General features: G+C 38.4%; 1 protein-coding gene across 1 annotated transcript; it reads right to left on the reverse strand.

Moving 5' to 3' along the window:
• Window positions 1-13,939: 13,939 nt before the first annotated feature.
• Window positions 13,940-18,947, reverse strand: LOC140975923 (uncharacterized). The gene is made up of 9 exons (XM_073439852.1): window positions 18,817-18,947; window positions 18,593-18,731; window positions 18,418-18,509; window positions 18,124-18,336; window positions 15,541-15,633; window positions 15,346-15,452; window positions 14,478-14,762; window positions 14,279-14,371; window positions 13,940-14,094 (listed from the first exon to the last, which is right to left on the reverse strand). The coding sequence occupies exons 7-9, from the start codon at window positions 14,655-14,657 to the stop codon at window positions 13,984-13,986; spliced, it is 384 nt and encodes a 127-aa protein (XP_073295953.1). The 5' UTR covers window positions 14,658-14,762; window positions 15,346-15,452; window positions 15,541-15,633; window positions 18,124-18,336; window positions 18,418-18,509; window positions 18,593-18,731; window positions 18,817-18,947; the 3' UTR covers window positions 13,940-13,983.
• Window positions 18,948-19,395: the final 448 nt, after the last annotated feature.

Genomic DNA, 19,395 nt, shown 5'->3' on the forward strand with positions numbered 1-19,395 from the left:
ATCAACCTCGTTTCTTTCTCCGCTTCGGTATCACCGTTTCGGCGAAGTTTATCATCACAAGGCACGTATATTCTTTCATTCCTGTATCGATCTCGTCATATTATGCGTTGTGTTGATATTTATGCATAAAAATTCAGGTGTGATGAGTAGAAGTTTGAGCAATCATGTTTAGATCAATTTTGAAACGATTTTGGATCACAAATTTACGTTTTAGCTGTCATTTTAATTACTGCGATTTTTTCGGTTGTGATTCTGAGAAAACTTCTAAACAAAAATTGTAGAACTTTTTGATACCTTCGTTTTGATATAATATTCAAAATTTTTAGGCAAAAATTGAGTGAGTTATGGCATTTTTCGTGGGACTGCTCAAACTGCGTTTTTCAGAAAATTATGTATTGATGCGTTCTTGAAGTTTTATTGTTGCAGGCTTCATTGGAGATCAACGGGCGATCATTGCTGCGTATAGGTATGCTTAGTATGATGTTGAGTTGGCATTTGGGTTACCGGTTAGTGTCGATAGGCACTTGAATTCACTAGAAGTCGTAGGAAACAATTTGATGTCAATCTCCATGTTTTGAGTTGCATTGTGTCGTAGGTTTAACGCCGTTGTTTCGAGGTGTTTGTACCAATGTTGTCAATGTAGTAGCATGCTAAGATGGGTCTCGGGGTGTTGGTTCATAGTCCGGGCAACCGAGTTTAGAACGTTAAGAAATTCTTGCACAGAAAAATTCGTGGGTTCTCTCCTACCGCGGGGACACGGACCCCCACACGGACCAGAGCACGGGGTCCGTGCCTTTGTTTTCTTTGAAGGGTCAAATTGCGGAGCCTACCCGGACCCCTACCCGGACCTAGGCACGGAGTTCGTGCCTTTCCTTTTCTTCACGACACACTTCATCGCACGGACACGGACCCGGAGCCGGACCTAGGCACGGGGTCCGTGTGCTTTTCATTTTTCAAAAATTTTATAGTATGCTTTGAGGTTTGATGTCATGGTTTAGTACAATGATTTACAAGGTCGATTCATGGGAATTTTAGAACGTCCTAAGGAATTGATCGAACTCGTAAGTAAGCATGAAATTTACGTCTAAGTTATGCAAGATTAAGCATTGGAATTCATGTTAGTAAGTACGGCAACGGCCCCAATCGAAGTCCAACGAATCCCACAACGCCAAGTAAGTATGTTTGACGTGCAAGAAAATATTTTAAGTTTTTGAGGTATGCTAAATGTCTTGTGACCAAATTATGTTTAGGATTGGAAAGAGTTAAACGATGAACGGGGACCAATCAGCCCGTTAAATTATAAATGGGGATCACATGTATGTGGCAGTGGATACGTCCCTGTCATCCCCGTACTGTGGTTTAGTCTGATCAGGCGATTATGCTATGGGTCACTTGCTTTGAAACATGCCTCTACGAAAAATGGTGAGCTTCTGTATGTTCAAGTACGTACTAGTATGCAGCACGTTTAAGAAAAGTTTTCACGTTATGGCACGTCTTTGTTGTGTAAGCATGTTCCAGTTCATTTCAAGTTCAAGTATGTATGTCCTATTCTGAAGTTGCATGTGGTTTTATTGCATATTATTTGTTACTACAAATTTATGCGTGTTGAGTCTTTAGACTCACTAGACTTGATCGATGCAGGTGAGGATGTTCATGAGGAGACTAGAGGTGGGGACCAAGGAGCAGGCTTGGACTGAGCGGGAGGCTAGACCCGAGGACTGCTCAAGTTTTAATGACATTTGAACTGTTTAAATACTCCGATTTATGTTACTGTTTTTGATGACCTTGCAAATACTTTTGGCAAACATTGTTTTGAGATCTTCCGTTGCAACTATTTTTGAGACGTACAGTTTACTTTATCAAAATTTGAAGGTTCACGATTTGTTTAAGAAAATTTTAAATTTTTCCGCAAATTTTAAGTAGTAAAAATACGTTACGTTACAGTTTGTATCAGAGCGGTGTTCTTGTAAAAGGTTACGCCTATTGCCAGTCGCAAGAAGCTCACAAAGTCACACCTCAAGTCTGTAAGTTTTAAAGTTTTGCATTATGTATGTAGTAAGCATTGAATCATGATTTCAGCATGTCCATGTTTGTAATTCAAATTACGTGCATCTTATGTTATTAGTATCATGTTTATGCATATTGGGTTCACGTGGTGGGTAAATTGTTGGAACAGTATGCCTCCTAGACGTGTGATTAACTGCGAAGCTAGAGAGGAGAACCGAGAGGCCCGAGATGAGGAGAGGGTCACTCCTCCTTGTCCACCTCCGGATATAAAGGCGCAGATGCTTGCAGGTATGACACAGTTCTTCGCGCAGTTTTCGGGGAACCAGGCTGCAGCGAATGCAGGGGCAAGGCCCAGACCTGAAGCGGTGTATGAGAGGTTTCATAGGATGAATCCTAAGGAGTTTTTGGGAAATACAGACCCGATGGTGGCAGAGGGATGGATTAAGTCCATCGAAGTGATCTTTGATTTCATGGATCTGCAGGATACAGACCGAGTCCGTTGTGCCATATTTCTTCTAGCAGGAGATGCCAGGCGTTGGTGGGATAGTGCGTCGGTGGCAGTTAATTTGTCGACTTTGTCTTGGAATGGGTTTAAGGAAATATTCTTCGCCAAGTACTTCACTGAGGAAGTACGATCCAGACTTACCAGAAAGTTCATGTCGCTGCGACAGGGAGACAGCAGCGTGGCAGACTTCGTCCGGAAGTTTGAGAGGGGGTGTTACTTTGTGCCCCTGATAGCTAATGATGCCCGGGAGAAGTTGAGGCATTTTATGGATGGATTGCGGCCGGTCTTGCGCCGTGACGTTCGAGTTGCTGGTCCTGCTACTTACTCAATTGCCGTATCGAGAGCTTTGGAGGCAGAGCAAGATCAGAGGGATATTGAGGCTGACAGGCAGGGCAAGAGGCCTTACCAGGCACCACCGCATCAGCATCAGCAGCATCAGAGGCCCCAGTTGAAGAAACCTTACCAGAGGTAGCAGGGGAAGAAGCCTTATCAAGGACCACCGAAAGGCAAGGGTCCTATTCAGCAGCAGAAGGCACCTCAGAGACCTGGGAATTTTCCAGTGTGTCCTAAATTCAATCGCCAGCATCCGGGAGAGTGTTTATACAGATCAGGCAAGTGCTTTAAATGTGGAGAAAGTGACCACATGTTGAAAGAGTGCCCACAATGGAAGCAGCCAACCCAGGGCAAGGTATTCGCCATGCATGCTCACGGGGCGAACCCAGACACTACACTATTGACAGGAAATATCTTTATTAAGAGATTAGCCATGAAGGCCCTGATAGATTCGGGAGCCACTCACTCTTTTATCTCAGAGGCATTCGCTAATCATTTAGACATCAAGTATATCGGCCTTGATGTGAACTATTCAGTGACAGTCCCATCAGGGCAAGAACTGTAAGCTACCAGTGTGGTCGGAGATATTGATCTAGAACTGCAGGGCCACCTGGTGTATGCCGACCTGATAGTATTGCCGATGCAAAAATTGGACATTATCTTGGGAATGGACTGGCTGACGAAGAACCGAGTCCTGATTGACTTTCAAAAGAGATCAGTGTTGGTCAGACCGATGGGAATGGAGCAGTTTCTATTTGAGCCAGACATATGGAGAAGCTTCCCTCGAATGATCTCCTGCATGCAGGCACAGAGCCTTATTTCTAAGGGTCGTCAGGCTTTCTTGGCCAGAATTGTTTCGGCACCTAATGCGCCCACTCCATCCATATCAGATGTGCTGGTAGTCAGAGACTTCCCAGACGTCTTTCCTGGCGACGTCACAGATCTTCCACAAGATAGAGAGGTGGAGTTTTTCATTGATCTTATGCCAGGCACAATGCCAATCTCCAAGGCACCGTACCGATTAGCTCCAGCTGAGATGCTAGAACTTAAACAGCAGATAAAGGAGCTTCTTGACAAGGAATTTATTCGCCCTAGTTTCTCTCCATGGGTCGCACCAGTGCTGTTCATATAGAAGAAGGATGAGAGCATGAGGTTGTGTATCGATTACCGAGAGCTGAACAAGGTAACGATCAAGAACAAATACCCACTTCCAAGGATCGAGGACTTATTCGATCAGTTGCAGGGAGCTTTAGTGTTCTCTAAGATAGATCTTCAATCGGAGTATCATCAGCTGAAGGTGAAATACGCAGATGTTCACAAGACAGCCTTCAGAACCAGATATGGGCATTACGAATTGTTAGTGATGCCATTTGGACTAACGAATGCCCCAGCAATTTTCATGGACCTCATGAACCGAGTATTCCAACCTTATCTTGATAAATTCTTCATAGTGTTTATTGACGATATCCTTATTTACTCGAAGAGCCATGAGGAGCACAGTCAACATTTGAGGACGGTTTATAGACCTTGCAGAGTCGCAAGTTATTTGCGAAGTTTAGTAAGTGTGAGTTTTTGTTGGAGAAGGTAGCGGTTTTGGGGCATATAGTGTCTAGCAGTGGTATTGAGGTACATCCAGCTAAGGTAGCAGCCGTTAAGGAATGGGTCGAGCCGAACAATGCTTCAGAGATCCGCAGTTTCCTAGGCCTAGCAGGCTACTACAGAAAATTTATTCAGGGATTTTCTTCTATGGCAGTGCCACTCACTTCACTGACAAAGAAGAATACAAAATTCGTGTGGAATGATGAATGTCAGAAGAGCTTTGATACATTGAAGCAAGTTCTTATTTCAGCGCCGATATTAGCCATGCCAGCAGGGCAAGGAGACTTTGTGTTGTACACCGATGCATCTAAGCTCGGTTTAGGCTCAGTATTGATGCAGCATCGTCGGGTAATAGCTTATGCTTCCAGGCAGTTGAAAGTGCACGAGAAGAACTACCCGACTCACGATCTTGAATTAGCCGCAGTAGTCTTTGCGTTGAAGATTTGGAGACACTACTTGTATGGCAAGAAATGTCAGATATTCATAGATCACAAGAGTCTCAAATACTTTTGCACACAGAAAGAACTGAATATGAGGCAGAGGCGATGGTTGGAGTTAGTGAAAGACTACGGCTGCGAAATTGGCTACCATCCGAGAAAGGCTGACGTTGTGGCAGACGCCCTGAGCAGAAAAGTCGCAGTCATAGCACAGTTGTCAGAGCAGAGACCTCTTCAGTCTGATATTCAGAAATTTGGTCTAGAGGTCTATCCGAAGGGCAGAGCTCCGAGGCTGTCTAATCTGACAGTCAAGTCTGATTTACTAGACTGTATCCTTCAAGGATAGTCTTCAGAAGAACAGTTGAAGAAATGGAGACTTAAGGATGAAGCCAAGGGCAGTGTGCTCTACTCAATGTCAGATGGTATTGTGAGATACAGGGGAAGAATGTGGGTGCCTAACGTAGATTCGATCAGAGAAGATATCTTATCAGAGGCACATGCATCTCCGTATTCAATCGACCCAGGAGGTACCAAGATGTACAAAGACCTGTAGATCTTGTATTGGTGGCCAGGGATGAAGAGAGACATCCGCAGATTTGTGTCTGAATGCCTCACTTGTCAACAGGTGAAGGCGAAACACCAGAGGCCAGCAGGGATGCTTAAGAGTGGAAATGGGAGAATGTTACAATGAACTTTGTGGTTGGTTTGCCGAGGTCAGTAAGAGGATCAAATTCTATTTGGGTGATAGTGGATCGACTCACTAAGTCGGCACATTTCATGCTAGTGAAGACGACTTTCTCCATGACGCAGTATGCAGATCTTTATATCAGGGAGATCATTCGATTGCATGGAATCCCAATTACTATTGTGTCCGATAGGGACCCGAGGTTTAATTCATCCTTTTAGAAGAGTTTGCATGCATCCATGGGGACAAAGTTGCTATTCAGTACAGCTTTTCACTCGCAGACAGATGGCCAGTCTGAGCGAGTGATTCAGATTTTGGAGGATTTGCTGAGACCATGTATGATCGATTTCCAAGGGACTTGGGAATCAAAGATACCTCTAGTGGAGTTTACCTACAACAACAGTTTCCAATCATCTATAGGTATGGCTCCCTACGAGGCGTTGTATGGAAGGAAGTGCAGATCGCCGATTCATTGGGATGAAGTCGGTGAGAGAGCAGAACTTGGTCCAGAGATAGTTCAGCAGACTGCAGATGTGGTGGTCAAGATTCGTGACAGAATGAAGACGGCCCAGAGCCGTCAGAAGAGTTATGCTGACAAAAGGAGGAGAGATCTCGAGTTTGCCGTAGGTGATCACGTTTTTGTAAAAATAGCACCCATGAATGGTGTTATGAGATTTCGGAAAAGAGGCAAGCTGAGTCCGAGGTTTATTGGGTCGTTCGAGATTCTTGACAGAGTTGGGACACTAGCTTATCGTGTTGCCCTTCCGCCTAATCTGGCCGTGGTACACAATGTGTTCCACGTCTCGATGCTGAGGAAGTATCTAGCTAATCCTTCGCATGTTTTGAGCTACGAGCCGTTACAATTGGCTCCAGACCTCTCTTATGAGGAGAGACCGATTCAAATTCTAGACAGTCAGGAGCGTAGACTTCGGAACAAGACGACGAAACTAGTCAAAGTCCGGTGGCTAAACCAATCCGTGGAGGAAGCCACTTGGGAGTCAGAAGTGGACATGAGGTTTCGCTACCAGCAGTTGTTCGGTAAGATTTAATTTCGAAGAAGAAATTTTTATAAGTGGGGGAGGAACTGTAGTGCCAAATTCTGTACACGTATAACCCATTCATTTATTTAATTGTTAAATCATTTGATCAATTGATTTTTACCATGCATGATTTATTTAAATGCTTTATTTTAAATTAATTATGTTATATGATGCACGTTAAAATGTTTTTCAAGTTTCATGTTTCAGGCGATTACTCGAGGCAGGATCGAGGAAAAGACCGGTGACGATCTTGGCAATTTAAAATGCGGTATTTTTATTTTTAGTTAAGGATGGGGCGATTTAATTATTTATTGAGTTTTAACGTTTTTTTAAGCTTAAATCATTTAGTTAGTGATTTAAGAGTTTAAAGCTTTAAAAATTAGCATTTTTGGGTGTGTTATTTTGATGTAGGAGTTTGTTTAAAATTAATGTGGGTTAAACTTTTTATTAGCATTTTAACTAGTTGTTTTAGCAAAAATCTCTCCTAATTAAAAACCCACACACACGTTACACACACTTACACATTATTACACACACTAAAACACACAACACACTCTACACATCTTATTTTCAGATTTTTTTTAAAAGAGCAAGAAAAATCTAGGGTTCCATAGCATTCAGCAGCCGTTCCCTTCTCTTCAAATCTCCCAACAATTTTCGTGAGTTTTATTGCAAGAAAATCGCGCCACGTTCGTCCCGGATCAACCTCGTTTCTTTCTCCGCTTCGGTATCGCCGTTTCGGTGAAGTTTATCATCACAAGGCACGTATATTCTTTCATTCCTGTATCGATCTCGTCATATTATGCGTTGTGTTGATATTTGTGCATTAAAATTCAGGTGTGATGAGTAGAAGTTTGAGCAATCATGTTTAGATCAATTTTGAAACGATTTTGGTTCACAAATTTACGTTTTTGCTGTCTTTTTAATTACTGCGATTTTTCGGTCGTGATTCTGAGAAACCTTTTAAAACAAAAATTGTAGAACTTTTCAATACCTTCTATTTGATATAAGATTCAAAATTTTTGGACGAAAATTTAGTGAGTAATGGCGTTTTTCGCGAGACTGCTCAAATTGCATTTTTCAGAAATTTATGTATTGATGCGTTCTTGAAGTTTTATTGTTGCAGGTTTCATTGGAGATCAACGGGCGATTGTTGCTGCGTATAGGTATGCTTAGTATGATGTTGAGTATGCATTTGGGTTACCGGTTAGTGTTGTTAGGCACTTGAATTCGCTAGAAGTCGTAGGAAAAAATTTGATGTCAATATTTATGTTTTGAGTTGCATTGTGTCGTAGGTTTAACGCCGTTGTTTCGAGGTGTTTGTACCAATGTTGTCAATGTAGTAGCATGCTAAGATGGGTCTCGGGGTGTCGGTTCATAGTCCGTGCAACTGAGTTTAGAACATTAAGAAATTCTTGCACAGAAAAATTCGTGGGTTTTCTTCTACCGCGGGGACACGGACCCCCACATAGACCAGAGCACGGGGTCCGTGCCTTTGTTTTCTTTTAAGGGTCAAATTGCAGAGTCTACACGGACCCATACCCGGACCTAGGCACGAGGTCTGTGTGCTCGTCATTTGGGGAAAATTTTATAGTATGCTTTGAGGTTTGATGTCATGGTTTAGTACAATGATTTACAAGGTCGAGTCATGAAAATTTTAGAACGTCCTAAGGAATTGATCGAGCTCGTAAGTAAGCATGATATTTACATCTAAGTTATGCAAGATTAAGCATTGGAATTCATGTTATTAAGTGTGGCAACGGCCCCAATCGAAGTCCAACGAATCCCACAACGCCAAGTAAGTATGTTTGACGTGCAAGAAAATATTTTAATTTTTTGAGGTATGCTAAATGTCTTGTGACCAAATTATGTTTAGGATTGGAAAGCGTTAAACTATGAACGGGGACTAATCCGCCCGTTAAATTTTGAACGGGTTTAGATCGAGATTGGAAAGCGTTAAATTATGAACGTGGACCAATCAGCCCGTTAAATTATGAACGGGGATCTCATGTATGTGGTAGTGGATACGGCCCTGTCATCCCAGTACTGTGGTTTAGTCTGATCAGGCGATTATGTTATGGGCCACTTGCTTTGAAACATGCCTCTACGAAAAATGATGAGATTATGTATGTTCAAGTACGTTCTAGTATGCAGCATGTTAAAGAAAAGTTTTCACGTTATGGCACGTCTATGTTGTGTAAGCATGTTCCATTTCATTTCAAATTCAAGTATGTATGTCCTATTTTGAAGTTGCATGTGGTTTTATTACGTATTATTTGTTACTACCAGTTTATGTGTTTTGCGTCTTTAGACTCACTAGACTTGATCGGTGCAGGTGAGGATGTTCATGAGGAGACTGGAGATGGGGACCAAGGAGCAGGCTTGGACTGAGCGGGAGGCTAGACTCGAGGACCGCCCAAGTTTTAATGACATTTGAACTGTTTAAATACTCCGATTTATGTTACAGTTTTTGATGACCTTGCAAATACTTTTGGCAAACATTGTTTTGAGATCTTCCGTTGCAACTATTTTTGAGACGTACAGTTTACTTTATAAAATTTTGAAGGTTCACGATTTATTTAAAAAATTTTAAATTTTTCCGCAAATTTTAAGTAGTAAAAGTACGGTACGTTACAATATCACATAAGGCTTACCGTTTCTTCTTTGACCCAATACTGCACCGACGGTGAAACGTCTGCCCTTTTTATTGCTTTTAAAGTACTAGAAAAATTTTTTTTTTTCTAAACACTCAATTTTCGACCATGAACATTTATCACATGAAAATATTTTAATAAAATATTTTACCCTTTTAAAATAAAACATCATTCATCTAGCATTTTAAAAATCAAGTGCAATAGTCATAAAAATGAAATCTTCAACCATATTTTTAATAATTAAAAATATTTATTTAATAAAAACATTTTACGTTTTTCAGCCATCTGTCTTCGTTCCTCGATCGCAACTCGAATAACCTTTAAAAATTCATTTTAAGCAACCATGCAGAAAGTTATATTTTAAACATATAAAAATGCATAGCATAATTAATTTATGCAATTAAAATAAATTAATTAAAATACAAAGAATTTAATAATTTTTATGCATGTGGTCGTGTGGCTCTTTAAATTTTCGGGGCGTTACAATCTTCCCCACTTAATTGAATTTCGTCCTCGAAATTCGCTTATCCTTAATAACCCAAAGTTTATACTTAGCTCTAGTATCGCAAAAATACACGTTTCTGCTGCGCTACTCTGATAAAACTTAAGTTCTAGAATGTCCTTACGTCTTCTAGATCCCAATTAAATTTTCCTTCTAAATCCATATTTTCAAATCGCAACTTAAAAAGACCCAAATGAATTAGTGCTATTATTATTATAACCTCGAATTTCAATTTTTCTTACAATTCCCAATATTAAAAGATGGCTGCCCATATTTATCGTATTTTATTTTCCTTATTTTATTCCAAAAATATTCATCGACCTTTCAAATTTCAATCTTAAAATCCCAAACGCATCCGCTAATGCTTAGATTTTTCAAGCCTACTGTTGTTTCATCCTTAAAAACCCTTGATTAATATTCCTTATAACATTATAACTAAGATATCCCAATGTTCCAAATATTTTTAAAAGTCTAAACCATCAAAATTCTTATCATTTAACCCATTCAGTTTTCGCTTATTACTAAACTAGTCCTCAAATTCCTTAACAATTGTAAAATAAATTCTTAATTTCCTTAAAAATCATCCTAATTGATCCTTAAATTCGAAAATCCTACGATTAACCCATAAGTTTTCGGCATTCTTAATTTCCTTCTACAGGTTTCCCATAACGTAATTTCAAAAAATTTAGACTTATTTACCCAAAAATCAATTCCTATAACCAAACTTACCTTTCATCAAACTTAAAATCCTAATTTATACATTTTCTTACTCCCAAGTCGTTGCAAATCCTTAAATCATTATTCCTTACGTCTAATTCCCAAAAAACTTAATTTAACTAGTAACCAGGAATCATATTATTTTCTTAGAAAATCTACGTGTCCCAAAGCGTTCATAATAATCACGATTAACTTACGGCCCAAAAAGTAGAATGTTAATACTAAAACCCAAAAATCAACATAGTGCAATTACACCACGAAGCCAACATGCGTTGAAATAAAATAATTTCTTATTTCATATCATATCACGTATAAAATAATTCTAGATCATTCAAAACATATATCCTCATAATGACACATGTGACGTGAACATATAATTCATATACTTATGCAGGTAACATCATAAAATAATATAAAGCATAAAAACTTACAAATTGAGGCTTGACGACTGATCTTTCCGGCGCTGATGGTGGCACAACCCTTTAGAGGACCTTTACTCTGATATCAACTGAAACGTCTGCCCATTTTATTGCTTTTAAAGTACTAGAAATTTTTTTTTTTCTAAACACTCAATTTTCGACCATGCACATTCACCACATGAAAATATTTTATCTTTTTAAAATAAAACATCATTCATCTAGCCTTTTAAAAATCAAGTGCAATAGTCATAAAAATGAAATCGTCAACTGTTTTACAAAACCTAAAAAGCAATAAGTTTGAAAAGTATAGCTCATACTAAACATCTCAAAATTCTCTCAAAAGCAAGAATAAATAGTCTTAAAATCTTTAACATAAATCATCATTTATAAATCGTAAATGCGGAAATAGTAGAAGCGCTGGTCCTCGGGTTGTGTGCGCCTTCAATCCAGTCAAATCATCCGTCAAGACCTCTCTCAACCTCACCTGCATCCATCACACGTAGTGAGTCTAAAGACTCAACACACCATAATCTTTACAACAAATAATACGTATAAAAACACATGCAACAGTGAAAATACTTTTACGTAAACATAACTTTTCATGACATGCAAACATAAACTTTAACATTTTCCTTTTTCCTCAACATGACATAAAACCTTTAACATGATCATAAACATTTTTTCCTTTTTCCTTTTTCCTTTTCCTTTTCCTTTTCCTTTTTCCTTTTTCTATGTTGAATTCACATCATTAATTGTGACTTTCCTCAAACCTCAAAAGTCGATGGATCCATCTACATGAAACCGCAGTACTGGGCGACGGGGGACACCAACAACACTCTCACCGGTCAACTGGGCCCTGGCATATCCTCTTTCGAATAGAAATACGATCGTCGGGGTTCTCTCTGGGCCTTTTCCCATAAATGGGCTCCTTCGAGGGCCTTTTCCCCTCACGATATTCCACTCTTACCGTTACCACATACCGTTACCTCAATAGCCACAATTACTTCACTTCCTTCAACGTTTTAACATTCTCATCACTTTATAAAATCATGTATGACATAACATTCTTCTTTTGAAACCAAGCATTCATTATGTATTTTAAATGTCAACCTTACATCATAAAAATTCCATGGACATTTAAAAATCATAATTTAATCATGAACATTTCATAAACATTTAAAAATAATCATAATATCATAAAAATTACATTTAGAGTACTGCCATGACATTTACTTATTTTTGGAGTAAAAAGACCGTTTTACCCCTGGACTTGACATTTTACGTTTTTGACTTTTTTCTTGAATTATTGACTCTAACATGTCTCAAATAATTATTTAAGTCTACATGAATTTTTCCATAATTTTATTTATCTTAAAACTAGGCGTTTCGATTAACTTGTTAATTAGCGTTTCGTGCGGCGATTAAATCCCGAATAAATCCAAAACTCATTATTTTGATCCCAAATTTTTAACATAACATTTTTTAGATTTATTCTACCCTTCCAAGTCATGAGCCACCCCCATGGACCCATGGATTCAATTTTAGTCTAATTAAATTTATAATTGACAACTTATCGAACACACCGAGCCATCTCCTAATTTACTCGAGCCACGCCCAAGCCACCTTAAGCCAAAACCTAGCCAACTCACGTAGGGACCCTACTGACCAACCCTGACCCATAGAACCTGGCCCTAGCTCGCTAAAATCCTGCTGCAAAGTAAGACAAAATCTGCAAGTGTGTGTGGGTGAGACTCCTTGCATCTCTAGGACTCCTAGCCCAACCCGGACTCTTCCAGCTATTAACCATCGACCTCTCTTGACCCTTATTGACCCTAGACCACGCCAGCCTTGTCCCAGACCAGCCCAGGCCCCCGTATGTGACCAACAAGCTACCTGAACCAACATGGAAGCAACCTGCGCGTTGGTGCTTCTTCACGCCATATTGAACCAGCGGCCAGCTCAGCCACTCCAGCCCCTGGCACAGCCCTTGGCCATAATCCTTAGACCCTATAGGACCTACCTAACACACCTAAGCCCCAGCAGCAAGCCCTTGAATCGCGCTACAACCATGCACAGAACAAGAGCTGCGCAAGCCTCTTCCTTAGTGTATGGACTCCTTCTTGCGTGGAGGTTCCTACTCGAGCCACCACCGAGCCCAAGTCCTCCTGACCCTCACTGGACCACCCTAAGCCTTCACCTAGACCACCTAGCCAGCCCCTTAGCGAGCCACACCCTGCAACTCTCGGCCACCCACTAAATTTCCTGCACGTGTAGATGGGAGGAGTCCCACTTTGGGTGGACTCCTTCCACAAGCCTAGAACTCGAACCCTAGCCCCAGCCCTAGCCTGAGACCACCCCTGACCCTGAACTAGCCCTGGTCGGGCCACCTAGCACCATGCATAAGAAACGAACCACTTGAACCCAACAAGCATACCCACTTTTACAAACTCACAGCCCTTTCTTTCTTTAGAAATCCTACGGTTCCAGCTTGTTTCTAATCAAGTTGCAGCGTTTTGTGTGTGTCTCTAGGACTCTAAATTTCATGAAAATCTTCCTTAACCAAGTCCTAATCATGGCAGCCCCTTATACAATATAAAAACATGATTTTGGGAAGCGAAAACACAAGTTTAAGTCACCTATGCATGTAGTTACGAAAATTCCATCTTGTGTGCCATGTAGTTACGAAAATCATCCTTAACCAAGTCCTAATCATGGCGTATACGCACGCCGTTGATAATAGTATCGATAGCACAGGCGACATATTAGCTGCAGCGTGCATCGTACGATGTTAATATTCATATCCGCAGTATGCAAACAAATTCTACATCGTTCGTTTGCAAGCCGATAAAATCAAATTCGTTAAAAAAATCAATCGAATGGACACAAGCAATAAACCAAAAGTTTAATCAACACAAAATTGATAAAAGTCATTGTGTTTGATTATATCAAAACAGAAAGTCTGAAAAACCAAAAGTTTAATCAACACAAAATATGTTTCAATCGCACAATACTATAAATTTAGATAACCATGCAACCGTGCTTCCTATCGCGTCATCGAGAAACTGCATTTCATCATTTGGTCGAATTAGGTCCACTTTCTCCACCAAAACCTTATCAACCCAGACTTTCCAACAAGATCTACCAAGAACAACGTGATGCATTTTTGTGTTTGGATCTGTTGATGCAATTCGACCTTCTGCGACAACTAATTCATCAGCACACCAATGAAGCAGTTTACATTTAGTATTAGCACGAATATCTCTGAGACTCACATTCCTCAAATTTGATTGTAGATAAACAATGAAAAGTTATTGATTCAACCGTGTCTATTTTTGTAACAATTTTGCGGTTTAAAATTTACATAATTTAAAGTTAATTACCTGAGAAACATGATCAAAATTACCATTTTTCTTGGAACCAATATCGATATCACCATTGCCACCAACTTCATTCCCAATACCACCACTAGCAACCTAATTTTACAATCAAATCATGTCAAGCGATGTAATCATGATAATTCAGAAGCATTTAAGTGTGTATATATACCAAACATATTTTTTATATTTTGTTTTTACTAACCTGTTCTTGCTGATTTTGTTTATTCATATTTTGTAAAAACATGGACCTCATTTCTTGCATTTCTAGCTGATTTTGTTTCATTTGTTGTTGAAGGCTTTGTACCGTAGTTTGAAGTTGTTGAATAGTTCCATTTTGTTTCAAAGAAGCTCCAACTTTCGATGGTGTAACTCCGAAGCCCATTCCGCGCACTCTACCCCGAGCTTCCTTGCAAAACACAAGGCTAATTGCATCATCAACAAAGTTAGTTGTGTTTTGAGAATCAGGTGGACATTTTTGTATTTATTTCTGCAAAAAAAAAATTATGAGAAAAAAAATTATGAGACATCAGCAGTTTTACAAAATGGAAACCAATAACCAAATATGTAATCTACTTTAGAAAAAAAATGCACATGTTACTTTCTTTTATTTTTTAAAATAAAAATAATCAACAATTCATTCTCATGTAAAGGAGGACTGGATTTCCTCCAAAGTTTTTCCTTTTTGTCTCTGGAACCCAAATTGCCATAAATTCCACTATCACAAGGCTCACTATCATATAAATAGAGAAAGTTCCTGCAAAACAATTACAACTGGATCATAGAATGACATGGTAAACTTTAGGTCTTTAGGACAATGGGTTTCATTAGCAATAATTTGGGGTGCGTCCACGTACATTTTAAGATTTTTCATGTCACATAAACACTAGTTTAAAACAAGAGAATCGTTTTATGAGTATAAAATTATAATAATCTCTCGTCTCGTCTCGTCTCGTCCAATAACCAAATTTGTAATCTTCTTTAGAACAAAAAAATGCACATGTTAATTCTATTTTCTCAATTACACATTACCTTATACAAGAAAAATGATGCAAAGTTAATCTAATTATTACCATTTTCTCTCCAACAGCTTGAGTACTAGGCTCTCCATTTTTTTCTTGTGACCTTCAATCCAAACTTGCGATCTCGTAATTTTTGTATCTGCCAGGCTTCTCTTTTCCTTTAAAATAGAAATATATACAAAATCGTTAGAACATAATTCAAAAGATGTATATATCAATAATTACATAAATTGAAAAAAAAATTACCATAATGTAAGTCAAACGAGCATAACCTCTCCGGCTCATTGTGTGAATTTGATCTTGTTTTTTCCTCATCGCTCTAAATCTTTCACTCTTTTCCTGAGATTAGTTAAAATCGCACAATCAAACTGTTCAAAAGTTTTAAACTTAAATCAAGCAATAGATCTTTTAATATATTTTATACCAAATTATTTTTCCGTCAAAATTGAAGCAAATAAGTCTTGAGATAATGTCATCCAACCTTAAACATAGATAAATATCAGCACGGCAATAAACTAATGGTGCATCTCAAGTAACCAACCGTCAGCAAAAAGAAAATCCAGTGGCATGTCAAAATAAAAGGTTTCTGACAAAGATTTCTCATTTTTTACCAGTTTAGAGCAAACTTATTCATAAATAAAGATTAAAAAATAAAATAGAAAATTTGTAGCTTAACAAATAACAAAGCTCTCGCTGGTACCCTTCTTTCACCACTATCAACTAAATATTAGTCATATTATTTCTAAATAGAAAACTTATTTTGCTGCTGCTGAAGTTGCCTCTTCAATGGTAGCTACGGCTATAAAGGAAAATGATTCAAAGGTTCAACTTCCTGTAGCAGCTGCAACTGTTGTAGCAACAACTGCAGCATATACTAAGCAGTATGTGGTGTTGGAATCAACTATTCTTTGGATTTGCTATGTTACACCATGTGTTCTAGCTTTGCAACTAAATGAAAGAATGCAATATTTTCAAACAACCATTACATCCAAACACACACTGAAACTACTGACAAAGCAGTCTCGTCGGGGCAACAACACAATACATTAACCACAAAGATCTAAATAGCACCAACAAATTGAAAGGTAAAGCAAATGTATTAAGTGACCATAAATGTGAGAACCCGAGATTTTACGATCCAAGGAGAATCAAGTAAGTAATACGAACTTGAAGTTTAACTCAAACTAAGCTCTAAAATTTTCGTTCCAACTAGATAACTTGAATATTAACTTAGATTTCAGCTAACTTAACTCGAAGAAATAGCTTCAAAGCTCGGAGATTAACTCAACGAGAGGCCAAGCTACAAGTAATCGCATTCATCAAAGTATTGTCCTGAGAGGAGTAAAACACCAGCTCAAGGACTCGATCTGTCAGCTCAACCAAGCTTGTCCTAACAAGACCAAAAAGGGAGCTATAAGTTGAGCCAAGAGTTTGGACAAATTAAATGTGCAGGAAATAACCTTTGCGTTAACCCATGAAGGAGCTGCGGGAGGAGCTAAGGGCTAAAACATCTTTATTATGCAAAGAATGACCCTTGATGCTTGGTATGCCTTTGACCACCATTATGAGCACAATAAATCCTTTCTTGGGGAGCAAGAGTTCGGCCATGGGGGAGGAGAAAGGACCAAAAATTTCCTATAAATAAGACATCAAGGTTGAAGAAAAAGTGCTCCAAAAATAAGCATAAAAATTCGGTCCTCACCCTGCTCAAACCTCTCGAAGTTTCGGCCAACAAAGCAAAGAAGAAGAAGGAAATTTCGTGCAGACCAGAGTTGTAAACCTGCGTCGAAGTGCTGCTCGATCGAAGACAACATTTGCCAAAGTAACGTCGAAGTGCTGCCCGATTTTCGACAAGAAACTTCCTACAAAAATCAGTAAGTGGATTTTGATTAAGTATTTGTTTCTATTTTAAACCTTGAATAAAAGTAATATGATATGCTTATAAGTATGATCATATTTTTGAAAATTGTTACCAGATCTGTTTAAAAATTTCGATCAATTATGTATTTCTTCTATGCTTCGAATTCATTTGATTCCGCTGTGTTTGTCTAAAAATCTGAACTCTGAAAAGATGATAAGTTCTGTCTGTTGTCTCTGAATTCTGTGTACACTGTTACAACTCGAATTTGAAATGGGACGAGAATTGTAAATTCTGTTCTGGGCCCCAATGATGGGTATAAAACCATTTCCGTTTGGCCCCCAATGGTGGGTATAAAACCATTTCGGTCTGGCCCCCACCGGTGGGTATAAAACCGAGTTATGGCCTCACCCCTTAGAGGACTAACATATTGGGGACAATTTGACCATGGAAATGAGATGAGTAACAGTGTTTTGTCTGTTATGAAATGATCTGAGTTGTTTCTGTTTTGTTTGATAAGTTCTGTCTTTCATTCGATACGTTTCCGTCTTGTCAAATTAAGAATATTAAGTTTTGAAAGTATGTAAAAGAAATATTTTAAAGAATTAAGTTCTATATGTATCTTTGGAATCGATCGATCCCCCACTTGCTGAGTGTTTTCCCAAAACACTCACCCCTTACAAATTTCATATAAAAATGAAGAACAAGTGAACGAGGAGGAGCAAGAAGCGTTTTGGGGATGGTGATCAGAATTCGAGAAATAAAGAACTTGTACTATTTTCTAGTTTTTGCAACTCTGGTGTAAAAGTTTATTCTTTTGTCATTGTAAGACAATATTCTATTTATGAAAAAGACTGGTTTGATTTGATACGAGGCTTTATTGTTTTCAATATAATTGTTAAAAAATTTAGGATGTCACCGATACTTCGGACTCTGGGCGTGACAATAAAAGAGTCCAGAAAAATTCTCACTTAAAAGTTAGGTGATAATGTCCTCTGTACAAACAATTCCCACTGATTTTAGTCCATAAATTCAGGCTTCAAAAGATTCAGATCTCGAGAAGCCAGTCGACTTGTATTAGCTTCTCGTACAAGTACTTGCAATTTGGATTTCCTATCACGCCACAATTTAGCCAACTTTCGAAAAATTGATTGCTTTTCACAATCCTCAACTTTGTAAGTCAGCTGTACATTAAATTACAAGAAAATATGTCTACATTTTGTTATGAAAATAGAAATGAAAAATTTAGTAACTAAATAAATTACCTGAAGACAGCTCCACATCCTATCCTTCACTTCTTCGCTTATGTCATCCCATCCATCTAATGTATAAGGCACAAATTCTTTTATCATGCACCCTAGGATACTTCACTGAATTATCTCCAACCGGCTGTCCAAACTCATTACGCTCCAACTCTTTACACTTGTCTTGGCCACTGACCATTTTCAACTTTGATGAACCCCGTCCTTTTTTCTTATCTGTTTTCTCATCATCAATTGGTTCTTTACCATGCAAATCATGTGATGAATTAGCTAAATTGTTAGAATCCATTTCTCGATAACCTATTAGATATATTTTCCTGTAAAATGGAAAAAAGATACATTGAAATGTACTAGTGTGCTTTAGTAAAATAAAACAAGATTTTAAATAGAAAACAATATCACCTGAATTTCATCTACAGATCCTTTGCTACGTTTTTTGAACATTTTGCTCATCTTTTGAATGTTATTTAATAACCTGATAAACATGTAATATGACATGATGCATCACTGAAAATAAACAAGCAAACAAATATATTAAAAAATAAATAAATAGTTACGTAACTTTAGAAATGATATATCAATCAAAATAAATAAATATAAAATCTATCCCTGAAAATTTCCTTCATGTCTCAGTCACTTCGATTCCCTCACACTCATTCCTTGAGTATGGTTCTTTCTCAGTAATGTTAATCTCAAGTAGGGACACATCAAGAGGTGTTGATGACGTATAGGCATCTTCTTCAAGCACATTCATGTTAATAATACCCCGAAGCGGTGCTTTTAGCAAAACATACCAATTTGTTTCATCATTGTCTCTGGAATAAAATACTTGCTTTGCTTGTGATGCTAAAATGAAAGGATCACTTTCAAAAGTTTTTAGTCCTTGGTGTAAGTTGACCAGTGTAAAACCATCTTCAATTTTGATACCAGTTCCAGGATTGGCCCAATCACACCTAAAAATAGGCACTTTGAAAGAATAGT

The sequence above is a fragment of the Primulina huaijiensis genome, chromosome 4 (genome assembly GCF_012295235.1).
Source record: "Primulina huaijiensis isolate GDHJ02 chromosome 4, ASM1229523v2, whole genome shotgun sequence".
Taxonomy (NCBI): domain Eukaryota; kingdom Viridiplantae; phylum Streptophyta; class Magnoliopsida; order Lamiales; family Gesneriaceae; genus Primulina; species Primulina huaijiensis.

Excerpts from the sequence above, each read along its gene's own strand:
- LOC140975923 (XM_073439852.1), bottom strand. The coding sequence starts at position 14,657 with ATGGGCTTCGGAGTTACACCATCGAAAGTTGGAGCTTCTTTGAAACAA. Across the intron at positions 14,372-14,477 it reads AACAAAATCAGCAAGAACAG|GTTGCTAGTGGTGGTATTGG; the intron begins GTTAGTAAAAAC and ends TTGTAAAATTAG. Across the intron at positions 14,095-14,278 it reads ATTTTGATCATGTTTCTCAG|AAGGTCGAATTGCATCAACA; the intron begins GTAATTAACTTT and ends TAGTTGTCGCAG.